The sequence below is a fragment of the Triticum urartu genome, chromosome 1 (assembly GCF_003073215.2).
Source record: "Triticum urartu cultivar G1812 chromosome 1, Tu2.1, whole genome shotgun sequence".
Lineage (NCBI taxonomy): Eukaryota > Viridiplantae > Streptophyta > Magnoliopsida > Poales > Poaceae > Triticum > Triticum urartu.
The window spans coordinates 34,975,551-35,001,528 of record NC_053022.1 but is presented as its reverse complement, the minus strand read 5'-3'; the positions used below and the strand labels follow the sequence as shown (position 1 = coordinate 35,001,528).

Genomic DNA, 25,978 nt, shown 5'->3' with positions numbered 1-25,978 from the left:
TTGCAAGTTTTACGTGGCTGCTACGGGCTTAAGCAAGAACCAATCTTACCTACGCATCAAAACCACAACGATAGTTTGTCAAGTTGATGCCGTTTTAACCTTCGCAAGGACCGGGCGTAGCCACACTCGGTTCAACTAAAGTTGGAGAAACAGTCACCCGCAAGCCACCTTTGTGCAAAGCACGTCGGGAGAACCGGTCTCGCGTAAGCGTACGCATAATGTTGGTCTGGGCCGCCTCATCCAACAATACCGCCGAACCAAAGTATGACATGCTGGTAGGCAGTATGACTTATATCGCCCACAACTCACTTGTGTTCTACTCGTGCATATAACATCAAACCATAAAACCTAGGCTCGGATGCCACTGTTGGGTAACGTAGTAATTTCAAAATTTTCCTACGCACACGCAAGATCATGGTGATGCATAGCAACGAGAGGGGAGAGTGTTGTCTACGTACCCTCGTAGACCGAAGCGGAAGCGTTGACACAACGTAGAGGAAGTAGTCGTATGTCTTCCCGATCCGACCGATCCAAGCACCGTTACTCCGGCACCTCCGAGTTCTTAGCACACGTACAGCTCGATGACGCTCCCCGGGCTCCGATCCAGCAAAGCTTCGGGGTTGAGTTCCGTCAGCACAACAGCGTGGTGACGATGATGATGTTCTACCGACGCAGGGCTTCGCCTAAACACTACAACGATATGACCGAGGTGGAATATGGTGGAGGGGGGCACCGCACACGGCTAAGGAACGATCACGAGGATCAACTTGTGTGTCCTAGGGTGCCCCCCTGCCCCTGTATATAAAGGAGCAAGGGGGTGGCCAGCCGGCCCTATGGGGCGCGCCAAAGGGAGGGGGAGTCCTCCTCCTAGTGGGAGTAGGACTCCCCTTTCCTAGTCCAACTAGGAATCAAGAGGGGGAAGGAAAGAGAGGGAGAGGGAGAGGGAAAGAGGGCCCCCCCCTCCCTAGTCCAATTCGGACTCCCCGTGAGGGCGGGGGGCGCCACCTCCTGGGCTGCTGCCCTCTCTCTCCCCTTAGGCCCAATAAGGCCCATTACTTCCCCGGGGGGTTCCGGTAACCCCTCCGGCACTCCAGTTTTATCCGAAATCACCCGGAACACTTCCTGTGTCCGAATATAGTCGTCCAATATATCGATCTTTATGTATCGACCATTTCAAGACTCCTCGTCATGTCCGTGATCACATCCGGGACTCCGAACTAACTTCGGTACATCAAAATGCATAAACTCATAATAACTGTCATCGTAACGTTAAGCGTGCGGACCCTACGGTTCGAGAACAATGTAGACATGACTGAGACAAATCTCCGGTCAATAACCAACAGCGGGACCTGGATGCCCATATTGGCTCCTACATATTCTACGAAGATGTTTATCGGTCAGACCGCATAACAACATACGTTGTTCCCTTTGTCATCAGTATGTTACTTGCCCGAGATTCGATCGTCGGTATCCAATACCTAGTTCAATCTCGTTACCGGCAAGTCTCTTTACTCGTTTTGTAATGCATCATCTTGCAACTAACTCATTAGTTGCAATGCTTGCAAGGCTTATGTGATGTGCATTACCGAGAGGGCCCAGAGATACCTCTCCGACAATCTGAGTGAAAAATCCTAATCTCGAAATACGCCAACCCAACATGTACCTTTGGAGACACCTGTAGAGCACCTTTATAATCACCCATTTACGTTGTGACATTTGGTAGCACACAAAGTGTTCCTCCGGAAAACGGGAGTTGCATAATCTCATAGTCATAGGAACATGTATAAGTCATGAAGAAAGCAATAGCAACATACTAAACGATCGGGTGCTAAGCTAATGGAATGGGTCATGTCAATCAGATCATTCACCTAATGATGTGATCTCGTTAATCAAATAACAACTCTTTGTTTATGGTTAGGAAACATAACCATCTTTGATTAACGAGCTAGTCAAGTAGAGGCATACTAGTGACACTCTGTTGTTCTATGTATTGACACATGTATTATGTTTCCGGTTAATACAATTCTAGCATGAATAATAAACATTTATCATGATATAAGGAAATAAATAATAACTTTATTATTGCCTCTAGGGCATATTTCCTTCAATATTGAGAGTGGGAGCTATTAGCTAGAGTAGCTCCGTGTAGAGCTTTGTAGACATGGAACTTAGCAAAATACTTACGGATCTGAATGTGACAGACCCGTTGACTAAAATTATCTCACAAGCAAAACATGATCACACCTTAGTACTCTTTGGGTGTTAATTACATAGCGATGTTAACTAGATTACTGACTCCAATAAACCCTTTGGGTTTTGGTCACATGTCGATGTGAACTATGGGTGTTAACCACATAAAGATGTGAACTATTGATGTTAAATCACATGGCGATGTGATCTAGATTATTGACTCTAGTGCAAGTGGGAGACTGAAGGAAATATGCCCTAGAGGCAATAATAAAGTTATTATTTATTTCCTTATATCATGATAAATGTTTATTATTCATGCTAGAATTGTATTAACCAGAAACGTGATACATGTGTGAATACATAGACAAACAGAGTGTCACTAGTATGCCTCTACTTGACTAACTCGTTGATCAAAGATGGTTATGTTTCCTAGCCATAGACAAAGAGTTGTCATTTGATTAACGGGATCACATCATTAGGATAATGATGTGATTGACATGACCCATTCCATTAGCTTAGCACCCAATCGTTTAGTATGTTGCTATTGCTTTCTTCATGACTTATACATGTTCCTGTGACTATGAGATTATGCAACTCCCGTTTGCCGGAGGAACACTTTGTGTGATAGCAAACGTCACAACGTAACTGGGTGATTATAAAGGTGCTCTAAAGGTGTCTCCAAAGGTACATGTTGGGTTGGCGTATTTCGAGATTAGGCTTTGTCACTCCGATTGTCGGAGAGGTATCTCTGGGCCCTCTCGGTAATGCACATCAATTAAGCCTTGCAAGCAATGCAACTAATGAGTTAGTTGTGAGATGATGTATTACGGAACGAGTAAAGAGACTTGCCGATAACGAGATTGAACTAGGTATTGAGATACTGACGATCGAATCTCGGGCAAGTAACATACCGACGACAAAGGGAACAACGTATGTTGTTATGCGGTCTGACCGATAAACATCTTCGTAGAATATGTAGGAGCCAATATGAGCATCCAGGTTCCGCTATTGGTTATTGACCAGAGATGTGTCTTGGTCATGTCTACATTGTTCTCGAACCCGTAGGGTCCGCACGCATAACGTTACAATGACAGTTTCATTATGAGTTTATATATTTTGATGTGCCGAAGGTTGTTCGGAGTCCCGGATATGATCATGGACAGGACGAGGAGTCTCGAAATGGTCGAGAATAAAGATCGATATATTGGATGGCTATATTCTCACACCGGAAGTGTTTTGGGTGATTTCGGAGAAAACCGGAGTGCCAGAAGGGTTACCGAACCCCCCCCCCCCCCGGGGAAGTATTGGGCCTTAGTGGGCCTGAGGGGAGAGAGAGGGCAGCAGCCCAGGAGGTGGCGCGCCCCCTCCCATGGGGAGTCTGAATTGGACTAGGGGAGGGGGGCTCGGCCCTTCTTTCCCTCTCCCTCTCCCTCTCTTTCCTTCCCCCTTCTCTCTTCCTAGTTGGACTAGGAAAGGGGAGTCCTACTCGTACTAGGAGGAGGACTCCCCCCTCCTTGGCGCGCCCCAAGGGCCGTCCGGCCTCTCCCCCTTGCTCCTTTATATACGGGGGCAGGGGGGCATCTCTAGACACAAGTTGATCTTCGTGATCGTTCTCTTAGCCGTGTGAGGTGCCCCCCTCCACCATAATCCTCGATAATATTGTAGCGGTGCTTAGGCGAAGCCCTGCGACGGTAGAACATCAAGATCGTCACCATGCTGTCATGCTGATGAAACTCTTCCCCGACACTTTTCTGGATCGGAGTCCGGGGATCGTCATCGAGCTGAACGTGTGCCAGAACTCGGAGGTGCCGTAGTTTCGGTGCTTGATCGGTCGGGCCGTGAAGACGTATGACTAGATCAACCGCGTTGTGCTAACGCTTCCGCTTCCGGTCTACGAGGGTACGTGGACAACACTCTCCCCTCTCGTTGCTATGCATCACCATGATCTTGCGTGTGCGTAGGAAATTTTTTGAAATTACTACGTTCCCCAACAATGTAAACCCTAGATCCCCTCGGTGTCTATATAAACCGGACGGGTTAGTCTGGAAAGGATATACTCATTTTACCATAGTCATATAGGCTAGGCTTCTAGGGTTTAGCCATCACGATCTTGTGGTAGATCAACTCTTATAACACTCCTATTCATCAATATCAATCAAGCAGGACGTAGGGTATTACCTCCATAGAGAGGGCTCGAACCTGGGTAAACATCTTGTCCCCTGTCTCCTGTTACCATCAATCCTAGACGCACAGTTCGGGACCCCCTACCCGAGATCCGCCGGTTTTGACACCGACACCAGGGCAACAAGACGGAGACACTACAGCCGGCTGGTCTACTCCAGCCCTTGGAGGTGTCGTCTCACGTCCGGGCGGATATCTCCATGGACTTCATCAAGGGCCTCCCTAAGGTGGGCGGCAAATCAGTCATTATCACGGTGGTCGACCGCTTCTCCAAGTATGATCACTGTGGGAGTCCTGGATTAGGGGGTCTCCGGACAGCCGGACTATCTCCATTGGCCGGACTGTTAGACTATGAAGATACGGGATTGAAGACTTCGTCTCGTGTCCGGATGGGACTCTACTTGGCGTGGAAGGCAAGTTAGGCAATATGGATATGTGTATCTCCTCCTTTGTACCGACTTTGTGTAACCCTAACCTCTCCGGTGTCTATATAAACCGGAGGGTTTTAGTCCGTAGGACAACATACAATCATACCATAGGCTAGCTTCTAGGGTTTAGCCTCTCTGATCTCGTGGTAGATCTACTCTTGTACTACCCATATCATCAATATTAATCAAGCAGGACGTATGGTTTTACCTCCATCAAGAGGGCTCGAACTTGGGTAAAACATTGTGTCCCCTGCCTCCTATTACCATCCGCCTTAGACGCACAGTTCGGGACCCCCTACCCGAGATCCGCCGGTTTTGACACCGACGTTGGTGCTTTCATTGAGAGTTCCTATGTGTCGTCACCGTCAGGCATGATGGCTCCTACTATCATCTATAGCGATGCAGTCCAGGGTGAGACTTTTCTCCCCGGACAGATCTTCGTGTACGGCGGCTTTGCACTACGGGCCAATTCGCTTGGCCATCTGGAGCAGATTGAAAGTTACGCCCCTGGCCACCAGGTCAGGTTTGGAAGCTTAAACTACACGGCCGATATCCGTGGAGACTTGATCTTCAACGGATTCGAGCCTCTGCCTTATGCATCACGCGGTCACGATGAGTACGATTTAGCTCTACCATCAGACAGTGTTCAGGAGATCGCACAGGCAGCCGCTCCGACCCTCAATACGGAGCCAGTTGCGCCGTCCATGGACGGGTGGATGGACCCCGCCATGGAGGCCTTACCCTCAGCGGCAATCGAGCCAAACATCGACCTTACCTTGCACGAGAGCCGTGTTGTCAAACTGCCAGATCCTTCTCCAGCCACGGACTCCGAGCCGCCTGCGCCCGTTCCTATCGAATCCGATTGGGCGCCGATCATGGAGTTTACCTCCGCGGATATTTTTCAGCACTCGCCCTTTAGCGACATATTGAACTCATTAAGGTCTCTCTCCTTGTCAGGAGGATCCTGGCCGAACTATGTCCGGCAGGACTGGGATACGGACGACAAAGAAATTCGCGGCCCACCCACCACCCACTTAGTAGCCACTATCGATGACTTAACCGACATGCTCGACTTCGACTCCGAAGACATTGACGGTATGGATGACGATGCGGGAGACAAAGAGGAACCACTGCCCACAGGGCACTGGACAGGCACCTCATCATATGATATATACATGGTGGATACACCCAAAGAAGGCAATGGCGACGAGATAGCGGAGGATGACCCCTCCAAGAAGCAACCCAAGCGCCGACGTCAGCGGCGCCACTCTAAGTCCCGGCAAAGCAAAAGTGGTGATACCGGCACAGGAGATAATAACACTCCGGATAGTGCCGAAGACAACAACAATCCCCTCTAGCAAGATTTAGAGCAGGAGGATGGAGGAGCCAGCCCTCCTGAGAGAGCGGCAGATGGAGAGGCGGAGGATGATAATTACATGCCCCCCTCCGAAGACGAGGCAAGCCTCGGTGACGATGAATTCGCCGTGCCAGAGGATCCCGTCGAACAAGAGCGCTTCAAACACCGACTTATAGCCACGGCAAATAGCCTGAAGAGAAAGCAGCAGCAGCTTCAAGCTGATCAAGATCTGCTAGCTGACAGATGGACTGAAGTCCTCGCGGCCGAGGAATATAAACTCGAGCGCCCCTCCAAGAGTTACCCAAAATGCAGGTTGCTACCCCGACTAGAGGAAGAAGCGTATGACGCGACTGATCGGCCACCTCGTGGCCGCGATAGAGAGGCATTCTAGCCAAAAACTCAGCCTGCACCCCGACGCCATTCAAATAAAAAGGCATAGGGAGATACGCCAGCCTGCGAGACATATTGGAGGACAAAGCAAATGACGCAAGATCGATCTATGGATCACGAGGGCTCGCCACTATGCGAGACGATAAACGTCACGCCGGATACAGTAAAAGTAAATCCGGTCGGGCCGAACACAGCGGCCAAGACCCATTCGAGCTGAGTCGCGATATAGCCCAATACAGAGGCGCCGCACACCCCTTATGCTTCACAGACAAAGTAATGGATCATCAAATCCCAGAAGGTTTTAAACCTATATATATTGAATCATACGACGGCGCAACAGATCCCGTGGTATGGATCGAGGATTTCCTCCTCCACATCCACATAGCCCGCGGTGATGACTTACACGCCATCAAATACCTCCCACTAAAGCTCAAGGGACCAGCTCGACATTGGCTTAACAGCTTGCCAGTAGAGGCCATTAGCTGTTGGGAAGATCTGGAAGCCGCATTCCTCGACAACTTTCAGGGCACTTATGTGCAGCCACCAGATGACGATGACTTGAGCCACATAATTCAGCAGCCAGAAGAATCGGCCAGGCAATTCTGGACTCGGTTCCTAACAAAGAAAAATCAAATCGTCGATTGTCCGGATGCAGAGGCCCTAGCGGCTTTCAAACACAACATCCGCGACGAATGGCTAGCATGGCACCTTGGTCAGGAAAAGCCGAAATCTATGACAGCCCTCACGACACTCATGACCCGCTTTTGTGCGGGAGAAGACAGCCGGCTGGCTCGCCGTAATAACATATCAAAGAACCATGGTACTTTGGATACCAAGGACGGCAATAGCAGGTCACGTCGCAACAAACATAAGCGCCGCATTAACAGCGATAATACCGAGGATACGACAGTCAATGCCGGATTCAAAGGCTCTAAACCCGGTCAGCGGAAAAAGCCATTCAAACAAAGTACGCCGGGCCCGTCCAGCTTGGACCGTATACTCGATCGCTCGTGTCAAATACACGGCACCCCAGACAAGCCAGCCAATCACACCAACAGGGATTGTTGGGTGTTCAAGCAGGCCGGCAAGTTAATTGCCGAAAACAAGGATAAGGGGCCACATAGCGATGACGAGGAGGAGCCTCGGCAGCCACACACCGGAGGACAGAAGAGGTTTCCCCCACAAGTGCGGACGGTGAACATGATATACGCAACCCACATCCCCAAGAGGGAGCGGAAGCGTGCACTCAGGGACGTATATGCGTTGGAGCTAGTCGCCCCAAAGTTCAATCCATGGTCCTCCTATCCGATCACTTTCGATCGCAGGGACCAACCCACTAGTATCCGTCATGGCGGATTCGCCGCACTGGTTCTGGACCCAATCATTGACAGATTTCACCTCACTCGAGTCCTTATGGATGGCGGCAGCAGCCTGAACCTGCTTTATCAGGACATAGTGCGCAAAATGGGTATAGACCCCTCAAGGATCAAACCCACAAAAATGACCTTTAAGGGCGTCATTCCAGGCGTAGAGGCCCATTGCACAGGCTCAATTACACTGGAAGTGGTCTTCGGATCCTCGAATAACTTCCGAAGTGAAGATTTAATCTTCGATATAGTCCCGTTCCGCAGTGGTTATCATGCACTGCTCGGGCGAACCGCATTTGCGAGATTCAATGTGTACCACATTATGCATACCTCAAGCTCAAGATGCCAGGACCTCGCGGGGTTATTACAGTCAATGGAAACACAGAGCGCTCTCTCCGAACGGAGGAGCACACCGCGGCCCTCGCAGCAGAAGTGCAAAGCATCCTCTCAAGGCAATCCACCACTTCGGCATTTCAAGACCCGGACACCTTCAAGCGCGCTCGGAGCAATCGGCAACTAGACCGCCTGGCGCGATCTGAGCTCACGTAGCAATGCGGCCCCCACCCCAGTCCCAGCCAAACAGCGAAACTCGTGCCACGCGTACATAACTACGCATTAAAAATACCATGGGCACAGGTGGGAAGGGGGGCACAACTGCGGCACGCCCCAAGACGTGGCTTAAACCGCACTAGGGGCTTCCCGTTTGGTTATTTTTCTCTTTTTCTGGACCTTAATCTCTGGAAACCCTGCCTGGCAGCACTATTGCCGAACACATGATGCAGCAACCAAGGACGCAGAAAGCTACGTCACACCACGGAATTCCCAGGTGGATTATAATAACGAGCGAAATATTTGATTTAATACTATTCCTCAGCTTGCCCTTGGAAGGGACATAGTCCTACTCTTTGCTTATCGCACCATCTGTATCATTCTGCTTTAAACGCACCTTTTTGAATAAACAATGCATAACATTACGACTATTATTGCATTCTTGTTATACATATATGTGTTCATTAATGAAGCCTTGCAACCATACACTTTGGTACGGCCAATACACCAGGGGCTTATGTACCCCACAATATGGTGTGAAAAGTCCGAACACTTTCACAAGTGCGGCACCCCGAACTTATAGCATTATATGCATCATCTCTGAATCATGTCTTTGGTCAAATGTTGGGTTTGCCCGGCTCCTATGTTTTGGTACCTTACGTTCCGCTCTATCGGCTAAGGTAGCGCTAGGAGAACTACTGCGATTGTGCCCCGGTTCTGCTGGGCTAAGCACCTCAGTAGAGAAAGCTAAAACTGACTGTCATGATAAGGCGAGAGACTGGTCGCTGTTCGGCGAGGTTTTCGAGTCCCTAAAGACTTATGCCGCTTAGAGCGAGGGGCCGGCCCAGTCCGGCTTAAAGGCATGTATACCGCCCCGAATTCGGCCTTCCGAATACCAGGGGCTTCGCCGAAATTTAAAATTATAGAATTCTATGTCTAAGTGAGAGTGATAAAGCATTATTAGTCTGGTTGCCTTGTTCGTTGTGCTGAGCACCTCCCTCGAAGGACCCAAACATGGGAACAAGAGTGCTCAGGTTTATCCCAAACACCCCAGCACTCGTGGCATGGGGGCAGAAGCTGAGGACTAGCCATCTCTCAGATTGGATAAACAGCCAAACAGAAGGTAATATTTTAAATTCACACAAGCGTTGCATAGCGCATATGAAACAAGTTTTCATCATACAGGATCACACGAGCAAGTTTACTCAAATATTACATCCTTTGAACATTCGTCCGCTACAAGACGGGCACCCTTCAGGACACCCTCATAATAAATTTCGGGGGTGCGATGCTCCTTGCCCTGCGGCGGCCCTTCCTTGATCAGCTTCACGGCGTCTAGCTTGGCCCACTGCACCTTCACACGGGCGAAAGCCCGGCGTGCACCTTCGATGCAGACGGACCGCTTGACGACCTCCAGCTGTGGGCAGGCATCCACAAGCCGCCTCACCAGGCCGAAGTAACTGTTCGGAAGGGCGTCGCCAAGCCACAACCAGACTATAAGGCCCTTCATGGCCTGCTCGGCCGCCTTGTGCAGCTCGACCAGCTGCTTTAGCTGGTCGCTCAGAGGCATCGGGTGTTCGGTCCCAGTATACTGAGACCAGAATAGCTTCTCCATTGAGCTTCCCTCCTTGGCCTGGTAAAACTGTCCGGCATCCGACACGCTGCGGGGGAAATCTGCGAATGCTCCTGGAGAGCTCCGAATTTGGGTAAGTAATCGGTAATTTACTTTTACATGCTTGCTCTGCATATAGAATGCCTTACCCGCTGCTATCTTCTTCATTGCGTCGATCACCTGGAGGGCCTTTTGGGCTTCAGCCTTGGCACTTTTTGCGCTCTCGAGGGCCGCGGCAAGCTCAGACTCTCGCGTCTTCGAGTCAAGCTCCAACGCCTTGTGCTTCGTCATGAGAGCCTGGAGCTCTTGCTGCACCTCGCCCACCCGAGCCTCTTGCTTTTCTCGCTCGGTGCGCTCCTTGGCCGCTTTATATTCGGCCTTGGACAGCGCTTGCTTTAGGGTCGCCACTTTGGTCGTGGCCCCTAGCAAATTCATGATGATCCTGTCATTTTGCAATCGCACTCTTTTTATACATATCCACAGACTAGGTACTACTTACCTTTGTTCTCCTCGAGCTGCCTCTTGGCAAGGCCGAGCTCGTCCTGGGACCCTTTAAGGTCCTGCTTCAGTACGGCGACCTCCGCAGTCAGTGTGGTGGACGCCAGCAGCGAAGCCTGCATATGCATATTGACATACTCATATTAGACTCTTGCGATATTGTTTGATCCTCTGTTCGGCTTTTCTTTGTGAACACCGAATGGAGCATCAGGGGCAACTGTCTATGCGGTAATATTTTCCTATATTTTAAACACTTACCTTAAAGCCTGTTAGAAGGCTGGCACAGGCTTCAGTTAATCCGCTCTTGGCGGACTGAACCTTCTGGATCACCGCACTCATGATAGTACGGTTCTCCTCGTCGATGGAAGCGCTGCGAAGCGCTTCCAGCAGATTGTCCGGCGCCTCTGGATGGACAGAGGTCACCGGTATAGGCGTCTCGCCCCTCTTAGAAGGAGGCCGCCTGCCCGAGTTCGGAACCACTGGAGGTTCCGGCGCGGTGTTCGGCTGTGGGCCGAACTCGGAGCTCTCAGGGGCCTTGTCCCCTCGGCTCCCGGAGTCCGGGAGGCCGCCTTGAGGCGCCTCCGGGACTGTCTCCCCTCGACCCGGTGCCTCGTGAGACAGCACCTCGGCGTCGTCCGCAGGATGAGGGGAGGTGGCGGTCGGGACTGGATCGCTATCCATATCCGACGAGCCCAGGGAGCCGTCCGATGATACATCAATACGGTCTCGAGGCAGCCCACATGATCATATTTGGGCGTTAGGTGAAGTAGTGCGACAAAGGAATACTATGAGTTACTCTGGTATCCGAATACTTACGACTTCCCCAGGGGCTTGGCCCTGGGCAGCCACTCGTCTTCGCTGTCGGCGGCGGTGATAGAGCTGTCAGGAAGGAGAGTCCTCCCCTTCTTGGACCCTTCGGCCTCCCCAGTTGGGGCGGCCTTCCTTTTCTTGTCTCCCCCATTTGGAGGGGGAGCATCTTCTTATGCCTCCTCGTCTTTGGGGGAGGATTGCGCCGTAGAGTCCTCGGACGGTGAGTCCGATGACGCCTGGCGTCGGGAACTCTTTCGGGTTCCCTTGGCCTTCTTGGTCTTCTCCGGCACTGTATAAGGTGCCGGAGTCAGCATCTTCGTCAAAAGAGCGTCTGCTGGGCCTTCGAGCAAAGGAGTCGGACAGTCGATCTGTCCGGCCGTCTCCTGCCAGTCCTGTCAAAGGTACGGGAGTTTAGATCCCGCATGGAGTCAATCTATGAAAAATAAGTATCCTGTAAGAGGTAAAGCAGCTTACCACACTGGCTTGGCGCTTCGCGCTGAATCCGCGATCCTCAGTAATGGGAGGGGGGACCTCGGCGCTCTTGAATAGCACCCTCCAGACATCTTCGTGAGTTGTGTCAAAGAGCATGTTCAGAGTTCGGTGCTGCGCCGGGTCGAACTCCCACAAGTTGAAGGCCCGTTGCTGGCACGGGAGGATCCGGCGGTGGAGCATGACCTGCACTATGTTGACAAGTTTGAGCTTCTTGTTCACCATGTTTTGAATACATGTTTGGAGTCTGTTCAGCTCTCCCGAACTACCCCAGGACAGGCCCTTCTCTGGCCAGGAGGTAAGCCATGTGGGGAAGCTAGATCGGAACTCGGGGGCCGCTGCCCGTGTAGGGTCACGAGGCTCGGTGATGTAGAACCACCCCGATTGCCACCCCTTTATGGTCTCCACGAAGGAGCCCTCGAGCCATGTGACGTTGGGCATCTTGCCCACCATGGCGCCTCCGCACTCCGCCTGGCGGCCGCTCACTACCTTCGGCTTGACATTGAAAGTCTTCAGCCATAAGCCGAAGTGGGGCTTGATGCGGAGGAAAGCCTCGCACACGACGATAAACGCCGAGATGTTGAGGATGAAGTTCGGGGCTTGATCGTGGAAATCCAGGCCGTAGTAGAACATGAGCCCCCGGGCAAATGGGTGGAGAGGAAATCCCAGTCCGCGGAGGAAATGGGTGAGGAACACTACCCTCTCATGGGGCCTGGGGTGGGGATGAGCTGCCCCTCCTCTGGGAGCCGGTGCGCGATGTCGTCGGGCAAGTATCCGGCTCTCCTCAGCTTCTTGACGTGTCCCTCCATGACGGAGGAGACCATCCACCTGCCTCCCGCTCCGGACATGGTTGGAGAAGGTCGAGGTGGGAAATGCGAACTTGGGCGCTGGAGCTCGAGTGTGCGAAGGTGGATGAGCAAAGGAGGAAGAAGGCGTGGATGAAATGGTAAATCCTTATCCCTTTATATGGGCGGACGAAACTACGCGTCCCCACTAGCCTGGTAAAACTCGCTTCTCCCCCAAGCGCCGTAATCGATGGCACGGTTGGTTTACCCACACCCGTATTGATGAGAATCCCGTGATAAGGGGACACGATCTCTGCTTTGACAAGACATGTCAAAAAACTGCCTCGCATTATGTACGGGGCTAGTTAAAGGAATCGGTTTGAATAATCACTGGGCCGTGGCATAATGTCGTGTTGCCAAAACAAGTCAGCAAATTGGATTTGTGGAAATATTTTTCTCTCTACGGTGTTATGTGGAACTTATTTTGCAGGGTTGGACACTATCCTTATATTCAAATTCTTCCGTGGTATATTCGGAGGAGGAACCCGCCTTGCAATGCCGAAGACAATACTGCGCGCTGGACTCATCGTTATTGAAAGCCTGGTTCAGGGGCTACTGTGGGAGTCCTGGATTAGGGGGTCTTCGGACAGCCGGACTATCTCCATTGGCCGGACTGTTAGACTATGAAGATACAGGATTGAAGACTTCGTCTCGTGTCCGGATGGGACTCTACTTGGCGTGGAAGGCAAGTTAGGCAATACGGATATGTGTATCTCCTCCTTTGTAACCGACCTTGTGTAACCCTAACCTCTCCGGTGTCTATATAAACCGGAGGGTTTTAGTCCATAGGACAACATACAATCATACCATAAGCTAGCTTCTAGGGTTTAGCCTCTCTGATCTCGTGGTAGATCTACTCTTGTACTACCCATATCATCAATATTAATCAAGCAGGACGTAGGGTTTTACCTCCATCAAGAGGGCCCGAACCTGGGTAAAACATTGTGTCCCCTACCTCCTGTTACCATCCGCCTTAGACGCACAGTTCGGGACCCCCTACCCGAGATCCGCCGGTTTTGACACCGACAATCACTTCATTGCGCTCGGTCATCCCTACACTGCTGCCTCCGGGGCTCGCGCCTTCTTTGATAGTATCGTTCACCTCCACGGGTTTCCCTCTTCGATCGTCAGCGATCGGGACCCGGTGTTCACCGGACATGTCTGGCGCGATCTCTTCAGGTTGGCGGGCGTGAAACTCCGCCTGAGCACGGCCTTCCATACTCAGACGGATGGCCAATCCGAGGCCGTCAACAAGGTGATTGCCATGTATTTGCGTTGTGTCACAGGTGATTGTCCTCGCGCTTGGGTGGACTGGCTTTCATGGGCGGAATACTGCTACAACACCTCCTACCACTCCGCCCTGCGCGCCACTCCATTTGAGGTGGTCTACGGCAGGCCGCCCCCGGCCATCATACCGGTTGATTCGGCGACGGCTCGGACGGAGGTGGCCGTGAGCTTATGCGGCGCCGTGATGAGATGTTGGCCGAAGTCCGGCAATGTCTCCTTCAGGCCCAGCAGCTGGCCAAGCACTACTACGACGACCACCATCGCGAGGCGGAGTTTGCGATGGGTGATTGGGTGTGGCTGCGTCTCCTTCACCGCTCTACGTAGCTACTGGACCCGCGCGTGAAGCGCAAGCTGGGCCTTCGTTACGCCGGGCCCTTTGTTGTCTTGGAGCGCATCGGGAAGGTGGCTTACCGCCTTCAGCTTCCTGCCGGTGCCCGCATCCAGGACGTCTTCCATGTGGGGCTGCTGAAGCCTTTCCATGGGGAGCCACCTGTGGCCCCTCCCGCGCTCCCTCCGGCCTTCGACGGGCGCATCCTTCCAGGCCTGGAGAAGGTGTTACAGGCCCAGCTCCGTCGCGGTGTGTGGTACGTGCTGATTCAGTGGGCTGGACTTCCGGAGGAGGAAGCCACTTAGGAGCAGCATGACGAGTTCCGCCAACACTACCCAGACTTTCAGCTCGAGGACGAGCTGTTTGCGCAGGCGGGGAGAGATGTTATGACCGGGCAGACTTATGCCCGTAGGAGGCCCACCGGGCAGGTTTAGTTAGGGGCTTGGCCCATAAGTTATTTTATTTTTTAGCATCGTGGTTATATATACTAGATGTAAGACTATTTTGAGATCAAGCAATAAGAATAATTCTATTACCCGGCTCCCAGAGGAGCTGGACCCTAAACCCTAGCCACCTCTCTCTCGCGCGCGCCGCCTCCCTCCGTCTCGATCGCGACGGCGCCCGTGCGCCGGCCGCCGCGTCCTCGCCCCCGTCAACCCGCTGTCTTCCCCTACAACCTGAGGACCCAGGGTTCTACCAAATACGCTTTTTGATATTTTCAAAATACCGAGCTCATTAGAGCCCGGCCTCCAAAAATCCGCACTCGGTTCTTCTCCTCCTCCCATCTTGAGATTGAAGATGCCATCCGGACATGCTGTTTGCTTTTCCCGCTCTTCTTCAATGCGACCATAACTCCCTAATCAATCCGCCAGCTCGGCCCATTATGGGCCCCGGATCACACTGCTCAAAATTCTTCCCAATGCCTGAGCAGTAGCGATCGACATGCACAAGAGGACATCAGAGTGAGGACACACACACTGCTGACATGTTATCATCAACCCAGGTTAATTTTCTCACTCTTTACCTAGCAAGATTCTTCTTTAGTAGTAGTACCAAGAAAATTAAACAAACGCTGTAACGTTTGGTTCAGGGGAGCATATCAGAGGTAGCCCAAACGCTCCAGCAAGCATGGCGCGGCCAATGGCGAATCGTCCCAATGGAGAAGCGTGAGGAGGAGAGATATCTCTCATGGAGAGAAAGGTAGATGGGTAGGTAGGCAGATAGATGTATCTCTGGTCACCATCTCTCCATCTGGCCTTGGCATCTTGTCACATGTCCTCACATTTTCCCTGTGATTTCAGACCAAACCGGCAGCCAATTCCGTCTGAATCATATGCTACATAGATGTGTGTGGGTTGCCTGCCTCGTGTTTGACTTTCACGGGTAAATAATAAGATGCCAAGTGAGACGCTGGTCTCCTGGTGTTGCTGTCAGGACAGGTATTTGACCACATTAAGACCTTTTTTTTACAGACGGAGTACAAGATACAAGATAGCAGCTACGGTTGCAGAGTTTTCTTACAGTCTCGTTGCCTGACGGAAAACTCTTTCACTGTCAAAAATAAAAGTGCAGTGAATTTTTGGATTTGCTGAGGCTTGCGAATCTAGATGGTTCAGGAAGATTTGTTTATGATCTGTGGCAGTACGATTCAGGAAGTTCGGTTGCCTAATTTGGTCAGACGCTTCCAAGGTTCTTGCCTCATGCAGAACAGAGCAGAGGAGGTTGTCTGGAAATTTCAGGAGTGTGGTTAAGACAATGTAGCAGCTGGGTACGTACAAAATTAGGTGCTGCTCAAACCGGAAGCGAGGCTCATTAGATTATGATTTATTACAAGGAGTTGAGGTCAAGTGTCTTTGATTTGCAGACATGCAATTTTATAGTCACAAATGTAAGATCTTGGGACACAGGTACTCGAATGACTGAACAATACTGCAGATACTGAATTGTGCTGCTACTTTCATCATCAGCTATGAATGCGACACCATGCGACACGCCTGACGTGCGATGGCACGTCTCCTTCGCCGCCGATCTGCAGTCGCGTTCTCTCTCGTTCCACGACGGCGTACTGGTGCTACGGCGAGAGACCCTCAGGATCGTCCTGATCGATGGGCGCGGGGTTACGGTCGACGCACGGTTCCTACATGCGGGGGAGCACATCAACATTGGTGACGTCATCTCGCTGCCATGTCATTTCGCGAAGATTTGGGAGCGGTTACCAGCGACGTGGTCGTCGTCAGCAACAGCGGCGTGCGGTCCGGTTCATGGCGCGGTTCACGGGAGAAGTGCGGTTCACCGGGCGGGCGAGCCGAACCGTGACAAGGCAGACTTGAGCCCCACCCACCGCCCGCCAATGGCGGATGGGCGGCGTGTGAGCACCGACTGCCAGGAGGGCCCCAACTGCGCCCTGGACGTGGAATTTTCTAGGGCGTGCGAGGCGGGGGGAACCACATCTCCTCCCCACCCCACCACAGAGAGCACACGAGACGCACATCTCGCCCCGCTCTTCGAGCACCTGCGGGGGAGAGCTTGGGTTTGTCCTCAGATCCACTCCCCGAGCGATTCCTTTGGCTGGTGGCGCGGCAAGGTCGACGGCGACGGGCGCTCCTTTGCTCAAGTTGTTGCGGCGGAGCGGGCAGGAGGCTCGTCAAGCGCGGAGATGGGAGATCGAGGCGGAGGAAGATCCGGAGGATGGCGCGACAACACGGCGCGAGGAGGCTTCAATGGCGGGCTCAAGGCACCGCTGCCAAATCAAACCCGTAACATGGTTTGGCAGCGACCAGATCCACCACCGGCGGCGTCTGGGGCCCCGAGATCTGGAGGAGGTGAAGTCGGAGACAGATGGGAGGCGGCTGCGCGCGCGATGAGCGGGGCGGCCAAGGAGACGGTGGTGACCACCAAGACGGCGCCGCCACCCCCACCATCTGCACCAACGCCGACCACCAGCAAACTCTGCATCAACTGCAACCTCCCAGGTCACTTCGCTCCTCGTTGTCCTACCATTCGGTGTGAAAAATGCAATAAATTAGGTCATATGGCTCAATTGTGTCAGACTTTGAGGCCCTAGGAATGTGTTCCATCGATGTGTGGATTTCAATCTCCGGGACAGGACTTTTTCTATATCCCTGATCTGTGTGCCTCTAGGCAAAATTCTAAAAAAACAAACAATGTGATGATTACTGTTGTGGAAGGATGTGTCTCAGTAAAAGAGATAGAACAAGAATTTAATGCCATTTTTGCCCGAAAACCTGGAAAGAAAAAATGGCATTGCACGGCTCGTTCTATTAGCCCTACTCAGTTTGTCATGCGCTTTTCAAATGCTAGCGAAGTGGAGAGAGCTTGCTGCTATGGGAAGCGTATGCCTCTGAAGGAGGGAGCTATTGTGGTTTGCATTACTCCTTGGTCTGCTTCGATAGGGGCCAAAGGGGTCATGGAAAAAGCATGGGTGAAGATTCGTAACATTCCTATTGAAAAAAGATGTGCTGGACATATTGCATATGTTGGAGGGCTGGTGGGGATAACATTGGAAGTGGATGAGGCCACGATCCACAAAACTGAATATGCTAGAGCCTTGCTGGGGTGCATGGAGGTGAGGAAAATACCTCCCTCGGCTGAAGGAATGTTGGGTGAGCAATATTATGACTTCTTTTACGAAGTTGAAAAAATTATGACAGTGGGAGCAGATAAGAGCCAATCTTCTATTGCTGTAGACAGTAGTGCATCCCCTTCTTTCCCCAAGAAAGCAAGGACAGACTTATTTCCTTCCTCTTCTGTTGGGCAAGGAGAAACTAGTGCATCTGTGGTTGGCAATTACTCATCCCAAAATTATGAAAAAGGGACGCAGCGACTTGCTGCTGTTGCAGAAAGTGAAGAAGAGGAGGACAGTGAGGAGGGAAACCACACTGAATTGCTGATTGAAACCATGACTAGAGAGCATGAAGATGAGGAAAAAAATAACTATGGTTCTCAGACTGGCAATACATCCTATGGGGAAAATTTTGAGGTGCTGGAGGTGGAGAGAACAGGTGGGTCTCCCACTTCTGAGAGCAATAATCAGAAAGGTGCGTGGGGGATTATTACTCCTATTCCTCCCTCACCATTATACCTCTGTCATGATGAAAATACTCACGGGAGCATGTTTCCTTCCTTGTCAGACTATGTGGTTTGGCCCTCCCTACCTCATATTGTGCCCCTTGAAGAGGGTTCCACAGAAGAGGGAGAGAAATGCAGCACTTATACTGTCGAATCTCCATCGGGGTCCCCTATCCATGATTCTATGTTTCATGAGGAAAAAGCTCCACGCAGGCAAATGCAGAAATTGGGGAGAGTGGAGGAAGTGGCCATCAACAGGAAGAAGCGAGACGTTGAAGGTATGGAAATACCCAACTCTAAAAACCAATTCTCTGCTCTATCTGACAATGCCATTATTTTACGCGCTACTCTTATGGGGGTTAAAATCTCTGATGACGATTTCTCTACTATAGATGTTCTTCGTCAACTAGAGCATTCTAGATGTCTTTTAAATGATAAAAACAATGATACACAAAAAACTAGTATCACTATTAATGATGGTTTGGGTAATGATATCCCTTTATCCTTAACCTGGGATGATGATAATAGTAGTGTAGAGGAACCATTTATTCTTGTTCAATCAAAACAAAGGAAAAGGAGAGAGAAACGCAGACGATCGGGTGTTATTGTATCCCCCATTGGATCTGCTAGGCCTATGACGAGAAGTCAAAAGAAAAAAGAAGAGGGTAAGGCTGCCGTGGATCCTGGCAGACCCCCCAGAGTGAAGAATAAGCCTGAGCGATATAAATGAAAGGCATCTTTTGGAATTGCAGGGGGGCAAGTAAGAAGGGCATGTCTACTTGCCTCTCAGATATGATATGTGCCAATGAGGCAGATTTTATTGGATTACAAGAGACCATGAAGGAATCCTATAAACTTTCTTTTTTTAGGAAAATAGACCCATATCAAAAATTTCATTGGGAATGGGTTCCCTCGAGGGGGAAGTCGGGAGGTATTTTGTGTGGCCTCAGTAAAGATAAATTTGATGTTCTTGGTTCTAAACAAGGACAGTACATCCTGCAAATGGACTTGTTTGATAAAAACAAGAAATGTAGTTGGTCTCTCTTAGTGGTATATGGTGCTGCTCACGATGAGCATAAACCTGAATTCATTGCAGAACTATCCTCCTTGTGTCACAATATCAATAGGCCATATTTGGTGGGGGGGACTTCAATATTATTCGCCACAGTGGTGAGGAAAACAAAAAAACACCCCTATCTCATTTTTCAGATGTCTTTAACTCTGTTATCCACCTGCTGGGGTTAAGAGAAATTCACATGGCTGGGGGATGCTATACGTGGTCCAATAAGCAGGAAAACCCCACCCTTGAAAAATTGGATAGAGTACTAATGTCTCCAGAGTGGGAAGATTTATTTCCTCTCGCTTCGGTGAGCAAGCAAGTTAAGGAATTAGCTGACCACAATCCTCTACTATTGGATGGTGGGGTCGCCTCATCTAGAGCACTAGGGAATAGGTGCTTTAAATTTGATAATGCTTGGATTAATAATCCAGAGTTCCTTCCATTAGTGGCTAATATTTGGGCTAGGCCAGTGTATACTATCAATCCCATTGATGTCCTAAACATTAAACTGAAGAGGTGTAAGAAATTCTTCAAAGGTTGGGGGTCCAATGTGTTTGGGCACAATAAGATTAAGAAGAGACTTATTAAACTTGAATTGCAAGAATTGGAGGCGATTGAGGAGTCCACTGGGCTGTGCGGGGAGGCTTATACTAGGAAGCTCGATATCCTAGTAGAGCTCAATGAGATGTATGTAGAAGAAGAGCTTCATTGGCATCAACTTTCTAACGAGAGATGGTTGTTGAAAGGAGACAATAACACTGACTTCTTTCATAAAGTAGCTAATGGACGTCGCAGGAAAAAATCCATGAAATCCCTTGAATGCGGATCTGTGACTATAGAAGGGACCAAAAACCTGTTATCCCATGCCACAGAATATTACAAAACACTTTTTGGGCCGGCTCCGGGTAACCTTTGCCAAATTGATGCAGACTTATGGTCACAGGAAGAGAGGATGACGTATGCTGATAATGAAGACTTAACCCGACCTTTTCCTCTTGAGGAGATTAAAAAAGCCCTTTTTGATATGAGGTCCAATCGTGCCCCTGGTCCAGACGATATCCCTATTGAATTCTATCAACATTGCTGGGAGGTGGTTGCCCACGACCTTTTCTGTCTTTTCGAGTGGTTCTATGAAGGCAAGTTAGATGTACAACGCCTAAACTATGGCATTATAACTCTTTTACCCAAATCGGCAGATGCTACAAGAATCCAGCAATATAGGCCTATTTGCTTACTTCGTTGCCCCTATAAACTTATCACTAAAGCTATGGATATTAGAGTGAGCAAATATGCCTATAAGCTGTTTAGTGTCTAGCAAAATGCGTTTATTAAAGGGAGACACATTGTTGATGGTATCCTCTCCTTACAAGAAATATTGCATTATACTCATATCAAAAAGCAAGTGGGTGTGGTCCTTAAACTTGACTTTGAAAAGGCCTACGACAAAGTAAATTGGGATTTTTTGCTTGACTGTCATAAGAAACGTGGGTTTAATTCTAAGTGGTGCGGGTGGGTTGCCCAAATCCTTAAGAACGACACGGTGAGTGTCAAGATTAACGATGAGATCGGCCCATATATACAAAGTGCTAAGGGGGTACGGCAGGGTGACCCTCATTCCCCCTTTCTATTCAACATGGCGGCTGAATGCCTGACCAAAATGGTGCTCTCAGCACAAAAAAACGGCCTCATTAAGGGTTTAGCTGCTGACCTTATTGAGGGAGGTGTTGGTATCCTCCAATATGCGGATGATACAGTGGTTTGTTTTGAACATGATATCGATAAAGCTATCAATGTCAAACTTTTGCTGTATCTATTTGAGCTCATGTCAGGTTTGAAAATCAATTTTGACAAAAGTGAGATTTTTACTATTGGAGGTGATAACGAGACTGACTCAGTTTATGCGGACATGTTTAATTGTCAAGTGGGCACCCTGCCCATGATTTGGGTGTCCCTGTTACATATTCTACTCTTAAGAACATAGATTTGGATTTTCTAAAAGGGAAGATGATTAAAAAATTGGATGCCTGGATTGCGTATGCAGCATCATCAGGAGCCAGACTTACTTTGTTGGGATCCAGCCTGGATGGGATTCCATCTTATCTTATGTCGATGTTTCTTTTCAATAAAACCTTTATTGAAAAAATGAATAAACATCGCAGACTATTTTTCTGGAGAAAAAAGAATAAGAAACATGGATACCATATGGTGAAGTGGGATAGAGTATGTCGCTCTAAGAAAATTGAGGGTTTGGGGATCAAGGATCTTCATAAGCAGAACATTAGTCTGCTTGCTAAATGGTGGTGGAAACTCGAAACAAGTGATGGCTTGTGGCAGCGTATTGTGAGGGCCAGATATTTTAGAAACAAAACAGTAGCTGATATACGGACCCGTTCCTCGGATTCTCCGAGCTGGAAAGCTATCATGAAAGTTAAAGACACTTACATGGCTGGTAGAAAAGTTAATATCAATAGTGGTAACTTGACAAGAGTCTGGCACGATCCTTGGGTGGATGATACAGCTCTATGTGAGCGCTTCCCAGATCTTTTTAATATTTGCCATGATCAAGAGAGCATTGTTGCCTCCTGGGTTGCAAACGATTGTAATCTGAGCTTTAGACGCAGACTGTTTGGAGAGCTGAATGACCAATGGGCTTGGATGGTTGAGAAAGCCAGGCAACTGTCCCTGAACAGCTCGTCAGACACTATCTCTTGGAAACTTAATAGTAATGGAAAATTTACTACTAAATCAGTTTATGAGTGGCTGAAAGGAACCTATCTGGCCCCAATTATAAATGGGTGTGGAAGGCCCCTATCCCCCTAAAAATTAAGATTTTTTTGTGGCAGCTTTTCCAAAATGCTGTGCTTACAAGAGACAATATGCGGGCTAGGAAGTGGCCTGGGGATCCTACTTGTTCCTTTTGTACAAATATTGAAACAGCGAACCATCTATTCTTTAATTTCCCACTTGCCCGCACGGTTTGGGGCGTGCTGGGAACGACGGGCGGAGCATCTTGCTGCCCCCGTTCGCTTTGGCAAAGTTGGGCGTGGCTGTATAGGTTTTTTCCAGGAGGGAAACACTTTTATATGATGATTATTGCTGCTGTTTGTTGGGGGATATGGAACCTTCGAAATAAAATCACTTTTGATAAACATATTGCTCGCACTCCACTGGAGGCTGTTTTCACTGCATGTTCTTTTATGCTATATTGGGCAGGTTTACTCAAAGAAGATGACAAGGTGAAGCTCCAGACTGGTGTGAAGAGATTGGCTCACGCGGCTGCTGCTTTGGCGGATAGATCCTTTCCCCGTGGCAGACTCCTTCTCGGCGACAAGGATGGAATCCAGATTGGCTAGTTGAACTCCGTTGGTGTTTCTCTGAGTTGGCCTACCACTGGGGTCTGATGCCCGCTGATTTATGGTGTCTTTTGATAATATTTTGCTGCGGCAAATCCTGTTATCCAGTAGTCTTATCGTAGAACTCTTAGTCGTTGGGCAGTTGCTTGTGAGTGCCATCAGGTTTTCGCCCCACAGCAGGTGGTCCGCTCTAGGATCATCATGCAGTAGGTTTCCTGGTGGTGCACCAGCTCGCTCTTCCCCTTTCAGTCTCCTTTTGCATTTCTCGGTTCGGTCTAGTTTCCTTTTGTTGGAGAGTGGTTAGTTGACAAAACTTGGATTCAGACTCATATATTTCCGTTGATTGAGAAATTAATGAGAAGGGGTGAGAGCCCGGTTGGAAAAAAAATAAACAAGCCAGTAGTACTGAACATTTTACAAATACACTGATTCATCGGCCGCCTTTTAGACTACTGAAAATAAATAAAATGAAAATAAGATACAAGAACGTAATGTGTGTCGATCGATGGATCGAGCTATGATCACTTCCTCTTGTTCTTGCTGCCGACGAGCAGCACGACGTAGAAGAGCGCGCGGAAGAAGAAGCCGAAGCCGGCGGTGACGAGGAGGCACATCCACTTGCCGAGATCGGTGACGGCCTGCTGCGCCAGCACGTCGGCGCCGGTGAGCACGCAGGTCTGGGAGGTCATGCGCGTGCCGAGCGCGTTCCCGATGGCGCCGAGTACCTTCATCTTCATGGCCTCCGGCATGCCGCCGATGGGCGTGCCGTCGAACATCTGCGTCCCGCGCGCGAAGCACCGGTTGGCGTCGCCGAACTCGTTCTGCAGCACCGCCTGGTACGGGTATTTCACCAGCGAGATGTAGTGGAACCAAATCCAGTAGTCGGGGATCCTGTCCCGGTTGATGAAGAAGCCCGAGAAGAGCAGGAAGTAGGCCAGGATGGCCACCACCACCGTGTACCCCAGCATCACGTGCGGCACCACCGCCGACAGGAACGTCACGAAGCCGCTCCCCGCCCAGAGCGAGGCGAGGATGATGAGCGCGAAGTAGAGGAACGACGAGGCGCCTCCGGCGAGCCCCACCGCGAAGAACGTGGTGACCGCGAACGCCAGCGACAGCGCCACCAGCGGCGGGAAGGAGACCACCGCGTTGGCCAGCACGTACGAGGCGCGCCGGTACGCGTTGTGCGCCGTCTCCCGCAGGTAGATGTGCCGCTCCTGCACAAACACCGGCAGCGCGTCCGCGCACACGTAGAACATGGTCGACATGCCCATGGCGAAGAAGCCCAGCCGCTCCTGCACGCCCTTGGGCGTGTCGTCGAGGCGCAGGAAGATGGTCGCCAGGATCAGGCCCGTCACCATGATGGTGCCGAGCCGCATGCCGAACAGCTCCGGCATGCGCCGCGTGTTGGTGAAGGCCCGCTTGATCAGCACCCACACCTCCACCGCCATCGGGTTCGCGTACGTCGGCATCTGCAGCTCAGACACCGTCCCCGTCCCGCTCCCCGCCACCAGCTTCCCCCGCGCCACGCTCTCCGCGATCGCGTACTCCAGCGTCATCGGGCTCACCCGCTTGTCGTTGGTGCCGTCCATCGCCTTGTGAGTCGCCTGCCACCTCGCGTTGAAGTCGGCGAGCGGCCCCGTGCCCTGTGGTTGTGCCTCGCGCTCCCGGATGGTGTCCAGCGCGAACTCGGCCGGGTTCTCGTTGTCCGGGATGGGCGCGCCGAACTCCGCGAAGAAGGGCTTGAGTCCCGCGGGCGTGCCGGCGTAGACTGTGCGGCCGCGCGACAGCAGCAGGAGGCGGCCGAGGATGCCGAGGATGCGCGCGCTGGGCTGGTGGATGGTCATGACGACGACACTGCCGCTGCGGGCGATGGTTCGCAGAACCTGCACCACCATGAAGGCGCTGGCCGAGTCGAGGCCCGAGGTGGGCTCGTCGAGGAAGAGCAGGATGGGGTCGTGGATGATGTCGGTGCCGATGGACACCCTGCGGCGCTCCCCTCCGGAGACCCCGCGATGGCCCTCGTCGCCGATGATGGTGTCGGCGGCACGCGAGAGCCCGAGCTGGTCGATGAGCCGGTCCACCCGCTCCCGCTTGGCGGAGGGAGAGAGCGCGCGAGAGAGCCGCAGCTCCGCCGCAAAGAGCAGCGTCTCGCGCACGGTGAGCATGGGGTAGAGCAGGTCGTCCTGCATGACGTAGGCGGAGATGGCGCGGAGGCGGCTGCCGTGGAGCGGCTCCCCGTTGAGCGTGACGTGGCCGCGGAGGCTGTCGCGCGCGATCCGCCCCGCGAGCGCGTCGACGAGGGTGGACTTGCCGGAGCCGCTGGCGCCCATGACGGCGAACAGCTCGCCCTCCCGCGCCTCCCCCGAGATGCCGTCCAGCAGCGCCTTGGTGTTGGCGGGCGGCGCGTCCGTGGAGGCGAGGCGGTTGCTGGCGCGCGAGGGGAGGCAGCCCATGAGGGCGCCGCGGCCCTGCCGGACGCGGTAGGACAGGTCCGTGAAGGAGAGCGTGTAGGGCACCGGCGGCCCCGCGGAGACGAGCAGCTCCAGCTCCCGCTCCCGCTCCCTCTCCGCCTCGTCGTTGGCACCGCCGGCGACGTCGACGGCGATGTGGCCGGAGTTGGACATGGTGTTGCGGTCAGGGCGAGAAGTCGATCAAGTGGATGGATCGAGGGAGGAGAGGGGTTTGTGATGCGGTGCGCGAGCAAAACCCGGCTCTGTGCGTCGTGCCTGGTTCGGAATGCAGGTTATATAGGGCGAAGAGGGGCGAGCTGGTTTCCGAGTCGGGAGGAGGGAAGCGGTCCGAGTCCCCATCAGAGTAGGTTTCTGTGCCGTGGTTGAGGAGGAGCTGCGGCTGCGCGCGGTGGTGGCGCGGAGAGCGTGGGGCGGGTTGCTTGCCACGCCACACCTCCTTAATCCCAGGATCCCGCTAGTATTAGTCCCTCCGTGTTAGCCTCTCGCACTCCTCCATAACTAACCTCGCAACCGCCCGCCCGCCCGCCGTCCGGTTGCGACCGGAGTAAATTTTCTTTCGGCTGTGCCTGCCGCCGTGCGACCTGCCTGCCTCGTGTGAAGGCTTGACGGTACGTGCAGCGGTACATTACATACGTGGTGTGAGAAGGACAAGGACACGACGTGGACGCATT

General features: G+C 51.6%; 1 protein-coding gene across 1 annotated transcript; it reads right to left on the bottom strand.

Moving 5' to 3' along the window:
• Positions 1–23,209: 23,209 nt before the first annotated feature.
• LOC125544893 (ABC transporter G family member 16-like) lies at positions 23,210–25,568 on the bottom strand. The gene has a single exon (XM_048708682.1). The coding sequence runs from the start codon at positions 25,458–25,460 to the stop codon at positions 23,355–23,357; it is 2,106 nt and encodes a 701-aa protein (XP_048564639.1). The 5' UTR covers positions 25,461–25,568; the 3' UTR covers positions 23,210–23,354.
• Positions 25,569–25,978: the final 410 nt, after the last annotated feature.